General features: G+C 38.0%; 1 protein-coding gene across 8 annotated transcripts in view; it reads left to right on the top strand.

Moving 5' to 3' along the window:
• Window positions 1-14675, top strand: part of CHUK (component of inhibitor of nuclear factor kappa B kinase complex) — a 42936-nt gene that overhangs the window by 9854 nt on the left and 18407 nt on the right. For all 8 annotated transcript variants that reach the window (XR_010159742.1, XR_010159743.1, XR_010159741.1 and 5 more), the window contains 7 exon segments: window positions 391-480; window positions 618-742; window positions 925-1032; window positions 1620-1755; window positions 9645-9839; window positions 12111-12213; window positions 14235-14358. Coding sequence is in view for 5 of the 8 variants with exons in the window: in XM_016962397.4 (XP_016817886.1) it covers window positions 391-480; window positions 618-742; window positions 925-1032; window positions 1620-1755; window positions 9645-9839; window positions 12111-12213; window positions 14235-14358 (881 nt within the window). In the remaining 3 variants the exon portion in view is untranslated.

Raw genomic sequence — 14675 nt, 5'->3', positions numbered from 1 at the left:
AAGTCACCCTTGCCTTTACTTTCCAGTTTAATGGATTGAGCTTATTTTGAATATAGTAAAATAAAAATTAATAGCCCACCTGTATTCAATTTTTACCACGTACCAAGCACTGTGTTACCTTCTTTACTTTCGTTATTTCATTGGATCCTAATAACAATTCTGTGAAGCAGGGACTGTTAGTCATCCAATTAGATTACTGAGAGAGGTTAAATAACTTGGTAGATCACACGCCTAGTTAAGTGGTGGCACTCAGGCTTGAAATATTTTTGTGTTATTACAGAGCCCAAGGTCCTCATCACTACCCTGTCTACAGCCTCGTAAGGATATTGTTGTCTTTCCTTTTTAAATTTCTCTACCATTTAATACTTAATCTGTCTTATTATTTTGCAGATAATACATAAAATAATTGATCTGGGATATGCCAAAGATGTTGATCAAGGAAGTCTGTGTACATCTTTTGTGGGAACACTGCAGTATCTGGTGAGACCTGTATTGTTTCTTTGAATTTAAGTGTGTATAGGATTCTCTTATTTCTGAAGATCATGAATATAGTAGGTCAAAAATAAAGTAGCTTTTCCCATACAGTGTTGGTGTTTAAAGCATTTTCTCTTTTGAAGGCCCCAGAGCTCTTTGAGAATAAGCCTTACACAGCCACTGTTGATTATTGGAGCTTTGGGACCATGGTATTTGAATGTATTGCTGGATATAGGCCTTTTTTGCATCATCTGCAGCCATTTACCTGGTAAGAAATGGATGAGAACTTGGGCATGCTTAATGGGAATAGAAATTTTTTCATTTGTCTTTTTTTTTCTTTCTTTAATTGTTTAATTGCCTTTGAAATATACAATTAAATATAATTAAATGGCAAGAAATCTTAATTTGTGAGAATCACTTTGTCAGCTGAGGTAGCTTTTGATTTTATAGGCATGAGAAGATTAAGAAGAAGGATCCAAAGTGTATATTTGCATGTGAAGAGATGTCAGGAGAAGTTCGGTTTAGTAGCCATTTACCTCAACCAAATAGCCTTTGTAGGTAAGTATATTTTAGTTAAGGAAGTTTGCCTCAGTTTCTCCAGAGTTGTAAAGGAACAGGAGACTAGTTGTCTGTTTCAAGTTGCATTATCCAGTAGAACTTTCTGTGATGATGTAGAAACCTTCTATATTTCTGTTGGCCACATGAGGTTATTGACTACTTGACATATAGCTAGTTTGGCTAGAGAACGAATTTTGAATAAATAGTAAATATAAATAGCCACTTGGGACTAGTGGCTACCATTTTGGACAGCACAGGTCTAGTGGAAACAAGAACTGCCATTTAACTGATTGACATATGTCCTAAGAAGGCTCTTAGGATAATGAAGTAAATGAGTTATTTGCAGAATGGATTTGGACTCATCCGTCAGAGTTGTCAGTAACTAACATATGTGGAGTTTTGAGTAGTTTTTGATGGAAAAAAGTTTGTCCCCTGTCATTTCATGAATTTGAAAGTAATTTATGAAATGGTACAGACAAGTGATGTGGGAAAGAAAATGGACAACCTGCAAAATTACCTTTCTAACAGTATAAAGGGAAATTGGAACATAATGATTTGATTTTCACCCTATTTTGTATGTTTTCTAGTTTAATAGTAGAACCCATGGAAAACTGGCTACAGTTGATGTTGAATTGGGACCCTCAGCAGAGAGGAGGACCTGTTGACTTTACTTTGAAGCAGCCAAGATGTTTCGTATTAATGGATCACATTTTGAATTTGAAGGTTAGTCTTAATGGGTCTACTGCATAAGACCAGCATTGAAAGTAACAAGTTTATTTGGAAAATTAGCATAAATACAGTTTAATAATCTTTTCCTGTTGCTTATTTATTTATTTATTTTGAGACAGGGTCTCACTCTGTCACCTAGGCTGGAGTGCAGTGCCATGTTTTCGGCTCACTGCAACCTGCGCCTCCCAGGTTCAAGCGATTCTCTTGCCTCAGCCTCCCGAGTAGTTGGGACTAAAGGTGCACACCACCATGCCCAGCTAATTTTTGTATTTTTAGTAGAGGTAGGGTTTCACTACGTTGTCCAGGCTGGTCTCGCACTCCTGACCTCAGGTGATCTGCCCGCCTCCACCTCCCAAAGTGGGATTACAGGCGTGAGCCATTGCGTCCAGCCCTGATGCTTATTTGAAAAAGAAAATTATATTCTTAGAGCTGATTTTTTAAAAAGTTTATTTAGCAAGCTGTCTCAGTTTGCTTCTCTGTGGTCTTTGTTAATTACTCCTTTGAAGCAACTTTTTTATTTACCTTTTCCCATGTTGTTGCCATTATCCTCGATTCATTTATGTCTAGTCATACTGGATTTGATTTGGTAAGGAAGGTTCCTATCTGCCTTTCATGGCTCTGCACTTACTCCCTAACCTATAGTTCATTCAATATGTACAACCTATCTCATCTTCTGAAAATGCTTTTTTATTCTTCTGCCCAAGAAACTAACATAGTTCTTTTTTTTTTTTTTTTTTTTTTAACAAGTCAAGTGTAAACTGATCTGCTTGGTTTTTTGGGGGGGCTTTCCCTAACCAAGTTTTGCCTTGTACCTGCTTCTCTTAACCTTTACCTCATACAAGACCAGCTTGTCACTGCTCCTTATGCCTCAAACCCGTTATCTACCTTTGTGCTTTGACAGATGCTATCCTTCTGCCTGGCATGATATCCATTTCTGTGTATCTTCTCACCTACACTGGCATATCTTTAAGAGCTTTTCTTTAAATGGTCTCTGCCACACAATTTGTCATTTAAAGGCTATATTCTCTTTCTCATCTTCCATTCATGCATCTTCATATAGATTGTTGTCTTCTTCAATGTTGGGATTGTTTTACTTCTTTTATTAACAATCACCCACCCTACCCTTCCTAACCATGGCATTCTGTACAGAGCAGGGCATGTATCAGGTTCTTAGTAAATTATTTATTGATATGAATGAGAGCTATAGATAGTTCTATTATGCAGTGTACCCAGAAACAACTCTCATCAATAGTCTTTACACTTGTATTGATTGTTTGTAGTATACAGGTTTCTAAAATTGAAATGAGAAATTATAATCCTGTAATGTTGGAGTACATGGCGAGATAGCTCACTTTAGTCTGGAACCCCTAAGCTCAAGTGATTCTCCTGCTTCAGCCTCCAGAGTAAATGGAACTACAGGTGTGCGCCACCTCTCCTGCCTAATTTTTAAATTTTTGGTAGAAATGGGGTCTCACTGTGTTGAGCAGGTTGGTTTTGAACTCCTGGCCTCAAGTAATCCTCCTACCTCGACTTCCCAAAGTGCTGAGATTACAGATGTGGGCTACTGTGCCCGACCTTGGCATACTTTATTAAATAGAAACTTGAGGCCATGTGGATGTCATTCTTGGCTAACACTGAAAAGATACCTGGCTTCTTCTTGATTTGGTTTCCTTCTAATGTGCCAAAGAATAAATTATCCCTCAGTGTGTTAGGAAAGCAGGGCTTTGGTTCTGTGTTGCCTCTGAAACATTTCAGTTGTGAATGAACCACATCTCGCATTTGTTTCATACTTGTCATAGGAATCATAGCATAGTTTCTGCTTTGAAGGGCATCTGTGAGCGTCTTGTTATAGGGCACGGGGAAAGAGTCCACATTATGGAGTTTATAGTTTACAGACTTTAATTCAGTTTGCAGCACCACTATTTACCTATCTGTGAACCTGAGCAAATGTCTCTCTATCTCAAGGACAGTAATATCTTCCTCAAAGCATCAATATTATTATGAGGTTATGCAGAATAAGGTATGTATAAGGTACTAGTTATAGTAGTTCAAGAAGCTTCAAGGATGCTTGTTAGACATGATAATAGGACTGAATTTTGAAGAATGAGAGTTTTTAGGGAAAGGGTGAGGGTGGGAGAGATTTATAGGCAGCAGAGCATCATGAGCAAAAGTACAGAAGCATGAACTGCAAAACAGCTTGATGTTACTGTAGGACATTTTCCCAAAATGTTTATATATATTGTACAAGAAAGGAATGATGTCTGTTTGATTTTCACTTAAAAAAGGAAGCAACAAAACAGTTACTGAAATATTTCCCTTTTGAAAAAACAGCTTAGCAAGTCTGATTGTATGCATATTTTCCAACTGTTTATTATGAAAACCTTTAGATATGTAGAAAAGTTGAAAGAAGTGTACTGAACCTACCAGTAAAAATAATGATGAAACAGTAGCATTTAATTATTTTTTTTTTTTGCCTCCTCTTTCATGCCCCTAAATGTAACTATATTCTGAGTCTCTTCTTGGTTCTCTCTTTTTCCATTACATTTCCTTTCTTTTATTAGGCAGTCTCTTCAACTGGATAGCTTTACCTATAAACTACATATGGCTAACTCCTAAAGTTATTTATCTCTGTAGCTGTGACTCTTCTGCCAAGGACTTATAACTGCTGTATAACTGTATAACTACCTGGCTGTTCCACTGGCACTTACAACTTAATTTATTAAAAACTGAACATATTTGTTCTATCCATTAAATCTACTTCTTTTTTTTTTGTTTTTGATATGGAGCCTCACTCTGTCTCACGATCTCAACTCACCGCAACCTACACCTCCTGGGTTCAAGTGATTCTCGTGCCTCAGCCTCCTGAGTAGCTGGGATTACAGGTGCCTGCCACCATGTCCAGCTAATTTTTATATTTTTAGTAGAAATGGGGTTTCACCATGTTGGCCAGGCTGGTCTTGACACCCTGACCTCAGGTGATCTGCTCACCTCGGCCTTCCAAAGTGCTGGGATTACAGGCATGAGCCACTGCACCTGGCCCCATTAAATCTACCTCTATAGATTTCCTACACTTCTTATTTGCACTGTCACCTTTCCAGTTACCCAGGTGGGAAACTTTGGCTGTGTTGACTCTTCCTTTCTCTTCAATTGATATATACAATTATTTTATCAAATTTATCTTTTGAATATCTTAACAGTTTTGAGCTTGCCAGGTTCTCAATTTAGAAAGGCTTGCATAGTTTTCTTTCACTTATTGAATAAAGTCCAGACCCTTTCATTGGTACTCAAAACCTATCTTGGTTTCATATCAACTTACACTCCCAGACTTATCTCTTACTAATGCTCTGAGAGGCCATCATTTTAGGTACATTTGAACTGGATTAATTGTATTCTCTGATTATGCCCATCGCTTTCTACTTTTCTGTTTCTGCTCACCTTGTTTTCTGCCTAAAGGAACTCTTTTCAGTCTTTTCCCATTTCAGTCTTTCATTTCAAAGTTTAGCTCAAGTAGTGCCTCCTTTATGAAGTGCCTGCTTCCTACTGCCAAGTGTATGATACTTTACGCAGATTATAACACCTATCACATTTTGCCTGGTACCTTAGTTCTCTTAGTATATCTTAATATCTTCTGTTTGACTATAACTGAATGGAAGGCAAGGATCATAAGGTACTCAGTTTGTATACCCACTACTACCACCACAACACACTTAATAGTATGTACCAATAGTATGTACCTACCAATAGTAGGTACTCATTAAATATTATAGTGAGCAAAAAGATAAATTTAGGTTGTATTTCCTCTTCTTTCTTTTGCTTCCTTCTGGCCTGGAGCTTTGGTAGTGAGATGCCATGATGACATACTCTAATATCCTGTGTAAAAGTAGATGTCCATTATAGGATTTTCTGCTATTGCTATAAGTGGCAGCTGTCATAGTGTGAAATCTGCCTAAATTGGGAAGGCATGGAAAGTCTCAGGTAGTATAATTGTATTGCAAATCCGTATCAGTTTTGAAGATTTCCCTACTCCCCTTTTAAACATAAAGATTTATATTAAAGAAAAGTCTTTTAATAAGAGAAATACTGGCAATCGTGTTATGACATTTGGAATTCACATGAAAAGGATCAGCTTCAGGTTATAAAAACAGTTTGGTATTTCTTTTTTAAAATTTTGTTAATACAGGTGTGGTGGCTCATGCCTGTAATCCCAGCACTTTGGGAGGTGGAGGCAGGCGGATCACTTGAGGTCTGGAGTTCGAGACCAGCCTGGCCAACATGGTGAAACCCCATCTCTACTAAGAATACAAAAATTGGCCAGGGATGGTGGTGCATGCCTGTAGTCCCAGCTACACGGGAGGCTGAGGCAGGAGAGTTGCTTGAACCTGGGAGGTGGAGGCTGCATTGAACCAAGATCGCACCACTGCACTCCAGCCTGGGTGACAGAGAGAGACTCTGTCTCAAAAACAAACAAACAAAATTGTTAATACGCTTTTAAGTTTTTTTTTTTTTTTTTTGAGATAAGAGTCTTATTCTATCACCCAGGCTAGAGTACCATGGTGCAATCTCCGCTCACTGCAACTTTCACCTCCCAGACTCAAGTGATTCTCTCGTGCCTCAGCCTCCCGCGTAGTTGGAATTACAGGTGTGCGCCATCATGGCCGACTAATTTTTTGTGTGTTTTTAGTAGAGACAGGGTTTCGCCATGTTGGCCAGGATGTTCTCAAACTCCTGTCCTCAAGTGATCTACCTGTCTTGGCCTCCCAAAGGGCTGGGATTACAGGTGTGAGCCACCGCGCCCAGCCTAATTTTTTAAATTGACAAATAATTGTACAAATTAATGGGGTAAATAGTGATGTTAAAATACATGCACTGTGTAGTGATCAGATTAGGGTAATTAGCATATCCATCAGCTAAAACATAATTTCTCTGTGTTGGGAATATTCAGTATCCCTTTCTTTTTTCTTTTTTTTTTTCTTCTTTTTTTTTTTTTTTTTTGAGACAAAGTCTCACTCTGTCGCCTGGAGTGCAGTGGCGCTATCTCGGCTCACTGCAGCCTTGATCTCCCAGGTTCAGGCGATTCTCCTGCCTCAGCCTTCCGAGTAGCTAGGATTATAGGCGTTGTGCCACCAAGCCCAGCTAATTTTTGTGTTTTTAGTAGAGACAAGGTTTCACCATGTTGGCCAGGCTGGTCTTGAACTCCTGACCTTAAGTGATCTACCTGTCTTGTAATCCCAAAGTGCTGGGATTATAGGCGTGAGCCACCACGCCCAGCCTCAGTTTAGTATTTCTGTAGCACCACTTATTTGGGCATCTGTGTTAGGATTTGTAAGTGGAAATAATAGTGGGCCTTCAAACTAAAAAGTGTACAGTAAAAGAAATAATCAACAAAACGAAAAAGCAACCCATGGATTGGGAAAAGATATTTGCATACCATACATCCAATAAGAAATTAATATCCTAAATTTATAAGAAACTCCTGCAACTCAATACCAAAAATGTAAATAACCCAATTTAAAAATGTGCAAAGGACCTGAATTAGACACTTCTCAAAAGAAGAAATTCAGATGGCCAACAAACATATGAAAAGGTGCTCAACAACTCTTAGCATCAGGGCGATGCAAATCAAAACCACACTAAGATATCACCCCCAACCTGTTGGGATGGCTATTATCCAAAAGAAAAAAGATAAGCGTTAGTGAGGATGTGGGAGAAAAGAAATCCCTTGTACACTGTTGGTGGGAATGTAAATTATTACAGCTATTGTGGGAAATAGTACAAAGGTTCCTCAAAATTAAAAATAGAACTACTGGCCGGGCATGGTGGCTCATGCCTGTAATCCCAGCACTTTGGGAGGTTGAGACAGGTGGATCACATGAGGCCAGGAGTTCGAGACCAGACTGGGCAACATGCAGAAACCCCATCTCAACTAAAATTACAAAAATTAGCTCGGCATGGTGGTGCACATCTGTAATCCCAGCTACTCCGTAGGCTGAGGCAGGATAATTGCTTGAATCCAGGAGGTGGAAGTTGTAGTGAGCTGAGAGATCATGCCACTGCATATCAGCCTGCGTGACACAGCAAGACTCTGTCTCAAAAGAAAAAAAAAATAGAACTGTAAGATTCAACAATCTCATTTCTTGGTATATATCCAAAGGATTTTAAAGCAGGCTTGTGAAGAGATATTTGCACTCCCATGTTCATTGCAGCATTATTCACAATAGTCAAGATCTGGAAATAGCCTAAATGTCCTTTGACAGATGAATGGATAGGGAAAAAGTGGTATATATACACAGTGGAATAGTATTTAACCTTAAGAAAAAGAAGGAAATTCTGCCATTTAGGACAATGTGGATGAACCTGGAGGACATGCTAAGTAAAATAAGCAAGACACAGAAAGAGAAATACTGCGTGATCTCACTTACATGTGGAATCTATAATAGTTAAATTTAATAGAAGCAGACAGTAGCATCATAGTTGCCAGGGGCTGCAGGGATGCGGGTGCGGGGTGTATGTAGAGATGTTTATCAAAAGGTCCAAAAATTACGGCAGCAAAAGAAAAGGTACAAAAATGACAACTATGAAGAGGTGACAGATATATTAATTAGCTGAAATGTGATAATTTCACAACGTATATCAAAACATCAAGTTGTATAACTCAAATATATAACATTTTTATATGTCAAATTAAATTGTCACAAAATAAAATATGTAAAAGATAAAGCAATAAATCAGGAGAGGGGGCTATGATAGATGAAACAAGATAGGCTCTATGTAAATGATGGTTGAAACTAGGTGAGGCATTCACAGGGTTGGGAGGGGGCTTATTGTACTGTTGTCTATAGTTTTGTGTCTTTGAAAACATCAATTCAGATTTGTGTTTTAAAGGGAAAAAAATAATAGTGGACTTGGATTAATGCTTTACCTTTGTAGTAAGGATTTTCAGCAGAGAGAATTTTAATCATTTGCATATACTAGTCAATGTAAGGCATGGAGAAATGTAGGCATTAATTTCGTATGGCTTTTCTAAGGATACTGGAAGGAAGAGAATTTAAAATCATGTTCTTTTCAAAAGACTGAAGTCCAACTCTGTGGCTGTCTGCGCTGACAGGTGGGGACAGAGCCCCACCTGACTCAGCCTCACACTCACTTGGCCTGTATCAGGCTACTTTTACTGGGGCTTTAGGTGAGAGTGATAAAACTGTTCTTACTTGATTTGGGGCCCTTAAGCAGGTTGCTGCTCTGGGATTAGGTTGTCTTATAAAAAGGTAACTCACCACGCATAACAATGCTTTTTCCTGTTTAAAGAGAGACCTAGTTCTTCTATCAGATGATTTCTTAAGGCAGCATGAAGTAGCCAGACACAAAAAGAGTTAAGATCCAAGCTCTACCAGTTATTAGCTGTGTGATCCCTAACAAGTTATTTAACTTAGAACTCTGGTTTCTTTCTCTGTTTAAAATGGAGATTAAAAGATCTAATTATTGGGGATGTTATGTGAAAGTGGTTTATGCCTGTGGTTGTCTTCTGTTAGGCACTTCATGAATTGGAATGTTTCCTTTTCGGTCTATGATAATGTTTTTTTCAAAATAAATAACTGTTGTTCTTTCAAATTGGGATTTTTCTTAATTTTGAAATTTTCTTAATTTTGAAAATTTCTTAACTTTGAAATTTTATTGTTGGAACTAACATCTATTGTAGAAAAGGAAATTGTTCAGTTTTCAGAATGTCATTTTATAATTATAAAAGGAGATCTCACTTTGGAGAATGAGTGAGCCTTGTTTAATGTAGAAATAATGCCTTTTGCCCATATTCACCTTTTAGTATCTGGCAGCAAATCTTTTATGTAACAAATAATCAATAACTTTACCTTTTTTTCTTATTTATACAGATAGTACACATCCTAAATATGACTTCTGCAAAGATAATTTCTTTTCTGTTACCACCTGATGAAAGTCTTCATTCACTACAGTCTCGTATTGAGCGTGAAACTGGAATAAATACTGGTTCTCAAGAACTTCTTTCAGAGACAGGAATTTCTCTGGATCCTCGGAAACCAGCCTCTCAATGTGTTCTAGATGGAGTTGTAAGAAAATTAATTATAATATCCCTAGAGTATGTGAAATCTAGAGGGATTGCATGCCCTGCAATTTTTATGCATACTTGGAATTCCTTGGGAGGCCGCACATTTTGTTTTGGTTTTGTCCTTCTCCCAACTCTTATCATTGCTTTGCAAGGTGAACAGGATAGAAATGAAACATTTGTTGTTTTGAACTTTGCAAGACTTTTTCTTTGGTGCCAGTTTTCTGCTCCTGTTCCCAGACCAAACTGAGGGTCAGGCTGCTTACTCTCGCGGCCCAATAACGAGATGCAGATGAATTGGGAGAGATGGGAGTTTTTATTTCTGTAACCAGTTACAGGTAGAAGGCCTGGAAATTATCGCCAGACCAACTCAAAATTACAAAGTTTTTCCGTAGTTTATTTATCTTCTAAGCTATATGTCTATGTGTAAGTTTGCATTCATCTAAAGACATAAGTGATTAACTTCTTTTAATCTGTAGCTGAGGTCTGAGTCTTGAAGACATTCCTCTGGAGCCTCAGTAAATTTACTTACTCTAAATGGGTCCAGGTGCTGGGGTGATTACCCTTATCTTGTCTCCTATTAAATCACAGAGGTTTAAGGAGTTCCTTCAGACCCCCAATAAACTTGTTTGTGGAGGCCTGGGGTTTCTTCAGACCCCCAATAAAACTTATTTAATTCTGAACGGGTCCTGTTAAGAATTCCTTTGTTATTTTGCTTTTAGGCCTGGGAAAGGCCTGGGCAGAACTCTTGGTAGGCTTTGGCTACATTTCAGCCTTTGTGTAAGGGCACTGGCTCTTCCAGTTTTTTTTTTTTTTTTTTTTTTTAGACAGTCTTGCTCTGTTGCCCAGGCTGAAGTGCAATGGCACAATCTCAGCTCACTGCAACCTCCGCCTCCTGGGTTCAAGTGATTCTCCCTGCCACAGCCTCCCAAGTAGCTGGGATTATAGGCGCCCACCACCATGCCTAGCTAATTTTTTGTATCTTTAGTAGAGACGGGGTTTTGCCACTCCTGACCGACCTCAGGCGATCTGCCTACCTCGGCCTCCTGAAGTGTTGGGTTTACAGGCGTGAGCCACTGCACCCGGCCACTCTTTCAGCTTTTAATATTTAACTTCACCACTCAGTCGTGCTGAAACAGTTGTTATTTAGGCCTGCGTTAGTGAGACCTGGCCTGCCACACTCCCAGTTAATATTCCTTCTTGGCTTGGTGCAGTGGCCCATGCCTGTAATCCCAGGACTTTGGGAACCCAAGGTGGGTGGATTGCTTGAATTCAAGAGTTCGAGACCTGCCTGAGCAACATGTTGAAGCCCTGTCTCTACAAAAACTACAAAAATTAGCGGGGTTTGGTGGTGCACCCCTGTAGTCCTAGCTACTTGGGAGATTGAGGTGGGAGAATCACTTGAGCCCAGGGAGGTTGAGGCTGCAATGAGCCATGATCACGCTGCTGCACTCCAGCATGGGTGACAGAGCAAGACCCTGTCTCAAAAAAAAAAATTTCTTTTTGTATTTGAAGCCCAGTACTCTGAAACTACTGTGAGAACAGCAGTCTCATAGGTCCTGCCAAAGGATAAATGGGTGGTAAAATATGACTGTGGTCATGACTTTTTTCCCCATTTTTCTTTTTATGACTTTATTGAGGCATATTATCATGTTAGTTCCCATTTAAGGTGTACAATATAGTGATTTTTTATTTCTTTTTTATTAACTTGTCACTGACTTGATGCTCAATTACAGTGATTTTTTTTTAAAGTAAATTTACCAAATTTTGCAGCTGTCATCATAAATCAGGTTAAAAACATTTCCATTAACAGTCCATTAACTGTTAATCTCCATTCTGTCCACCCCAGGAAACCAGGAATCTATTTTTTATCTCCACAAGTTTGCCTTTTCTGAACATTCCATATAAATGGAATTATGTAATATATAGTCTTGTGTCTGACTTTTTTTACTTGCCTTGTATTTTTGAAGCCCGTGCATGTTGTAGCATGTATCAGTACTTCATTCGTTTTGATTACCGATTAGTTTTTTCACTGTATATATCTTTTTGCATTTGTTCTTTGGGTTTTGGTGATTGTTCACTTTAGCCCATACAAAAGTTTGGGTCTTTTTCCTCAACAAAAGTTTGGACTCTGTTATCTGTAAGAGATATGCTAATACACATTGATTTTGTTCATTTGCATTTCAAAGTAGGAAATCTGGTGCATAAGTATTTAGAAAACCTAGGATTTTCAAAGATCCTTGAACAGTATTTTAATTGTTTGTTTCTTTTTCAGAGAGGCTGTGATAGCTATATGGTTTATTTGTTTGATAAAAGTAAAACTGTATATGAAGGGCCATTTGCTTCCAGAAGCTTATCTGATTGTGTAAATTATATTGGTAAGTCCAGTCCATTTAGTGGCTGAGCTTTAAACATGAATTAATATAACTTTGACTCTCAGTATGATTAGTAGAAATGGACTTTTGGTGTTGTGTTCTGTATCTCATACTTGAAGTTTCTATATGGAGTTATATGAGAACTCTGAAAAATGGATTTATATAGTTTGGAAGGTGAAAAGGTAGATATTAAATCTCCATGAGATCATTCAAGAGAAGATTTACTTTCTTGAGGATAGGGCTCTCACAGGAGAATGAAACTTCACTATTAGTTGAACCTGCTTTTTAATTGTCTCTTCATAGTCTAAGCATGTTCAAGTATTTATTTCATTTTTCCTGTGAATACTGCTTGATGTTCAAATGTTTTAATTTATCCTGTGAAAATTATTCTTTTCTTTTGAACAAGTTAAGTGTTTGATCACTGTATATCTGTCCAAATAAAATAAAGCACAAAATTGTAAAATCAAGAACAAAATTGAGCAGAGGGGCTAAAATATATGGAATCTTACTTTTTTTAAAGTCTTATTAGTTTTCTTTTGAATTTTTCTTTTAAATTGAGGCAGTTTACATAGAGTGAAATTCACAGATCATATAGTTTGATAACTTTTGACAAATTTAGATACTTGCGTAATCCACACCACAGTCATCATGTAGAACATTTCTTTCACCTTAGAAAGTTCCCTCATGTCTCTTTTTAGTCAACTCCCCTTGCCTCAGACTTTATTACAATTTTACTAATGGACTTTTTTTTTTTAAGAATGGTTTTAGATTTGCCAAAAAATTGGGCAGATAGTACAGAGTTCTCATATAACTCCCCTCACTCACGCATGTAGTTTTTCCTATTGTTAACATTTTACCTGGGAGGTGGAGGTTGCAGTGAGCCAATGTCACACCACTGCACTTCAGCCTGGGCAACAGAGTGAGACGTTTCTCAAAAAAATAAATAAAAAACATAAAATATTTAAAAATATTAAAAAGTAAAAAAAAATCTATTTTACATTAGTATGATGTATTTGTTACATTTAATGAACACATATATTATTAATTGAAGCCCATACTTTATTCACATTTCCTTCATTTTTACCTAATATCCTTTTTCTGTTCTAAGATCTCATCTTAGAACACATTACATTTGGTTGTCATGTCTCTTTAGCTCCTCTTTGCTGTGACATTTTGTCAGACTTCAAATAGTCCTTGTTTTTGATGACCTTGACAATGACCTGAGGAATACTAGTCAAGTATTTTGTAAGATGTCCCTCTGCTGAAATTTGTCTTTTTGTTTTTGTTTTGTTTTTGAGATGGAGTTTCACTCTTGTCGCCCAGGCTGGAGTGCAATGGCACAATCTTGGCTCACTGCAACCTCCACCTCCCGGGTACAAGCGATTCTCCTGTCTCAGCCTCCCAAGTAGCTGGGATTATAGGCGCACACCACCACGCCCAGCTAATTTTTGCATTTTTAGTAGAGACAGGGTTTCACCGTGTTGGCCAGGCTGGTCTTGAACTCCTGACCTCAAGGGATCTGCCCGCCTTGGCTTCCCAAAGTGCTGGGATTACAGGCGTGAGCCATCACACCTGGCTCTTGTGTGTATTCTTAAACCTGGATTGTTGGTCCAGGATATGAAATTTATTATTCAGAGGTAGGAAAGACTCAGAGGAGATGGGACTTGATTTAGAACTTGAAAGAAATAATTTGGATTAGCAGAGAGAAAAAGAGTATTCCAGGTTGCAGAAAAGCAAGCAAAAAAGACAGATACAGGAATAATCTCAAACTCTGTGAGTGTAGCGATTGTGTCATTTTTATTTCCCCCCTTGTATGTGGAGAGGGGCTTAAGTATTGCAGGTGCTCTGTAAATGTATATTGAACTGAATTAAATGGAAACAAGTGGTTCTTTTAGCATCAGTTTCTAGCATCTATGGGAATCCTGTTTGTGTGGACAGGAAATCACAGAGAATGATAAATCAACTCTAAAATCCTCAAAAGTAACTAACCTCCCTTGCCCTTTTTCTCATCTTCTTGTATATAGTACAGGACAGCAAAATACAGCTTCCAATTATACAGCTGCGTAAAGTGTGGGCTGAAGCAGTGCACTATGTGTCTGGACTAAAAGAAGACTATAGCAGGCTCTTTCAGGGACAAAGGGCAGCAATGTAAGTGGATTCTGTTGTTTATAAGCACAATGCAATGTGCATCATATACTCAAGAATTAATCTTGCCGGTTTTCACTAATCAATATTGCATGTAATAGTAACATACTGGACCAATTTGAAGTGTAATGTTCTGATAAACTTGTAGAATTCTTACTAATGGACTGAGACCATTCTATTGTAATGGCTTGAGAGTAATAATTCCCATACGGTCCTAGTATAAAAAGATTGTTTATCACAAAATATTATAGGCAGGAAGTCTTAGAGATCAGATTCTAGAGCTCAGTTATTTCTCATAGATTGATAATAGAAACTTAGGC

Source organism: Pan troglodytes, chromosome 8 (genome assembly GCF_028858775.2).
Source record: "Pan troglodytes isolate AG18354 chromosome 8, NHGRI_mPanTro3-v2.0_pri, whole genome shotgun sequence".
NCBI classification, from domain to species: Eukaryota; Metazoa; Chordata; class Mammalia; order Primates; family Hominidae; genus Pan; species Pan troglodytes.
This window is presented reverse-complemented; position numbering and strand designations above follow the sequence as displayed.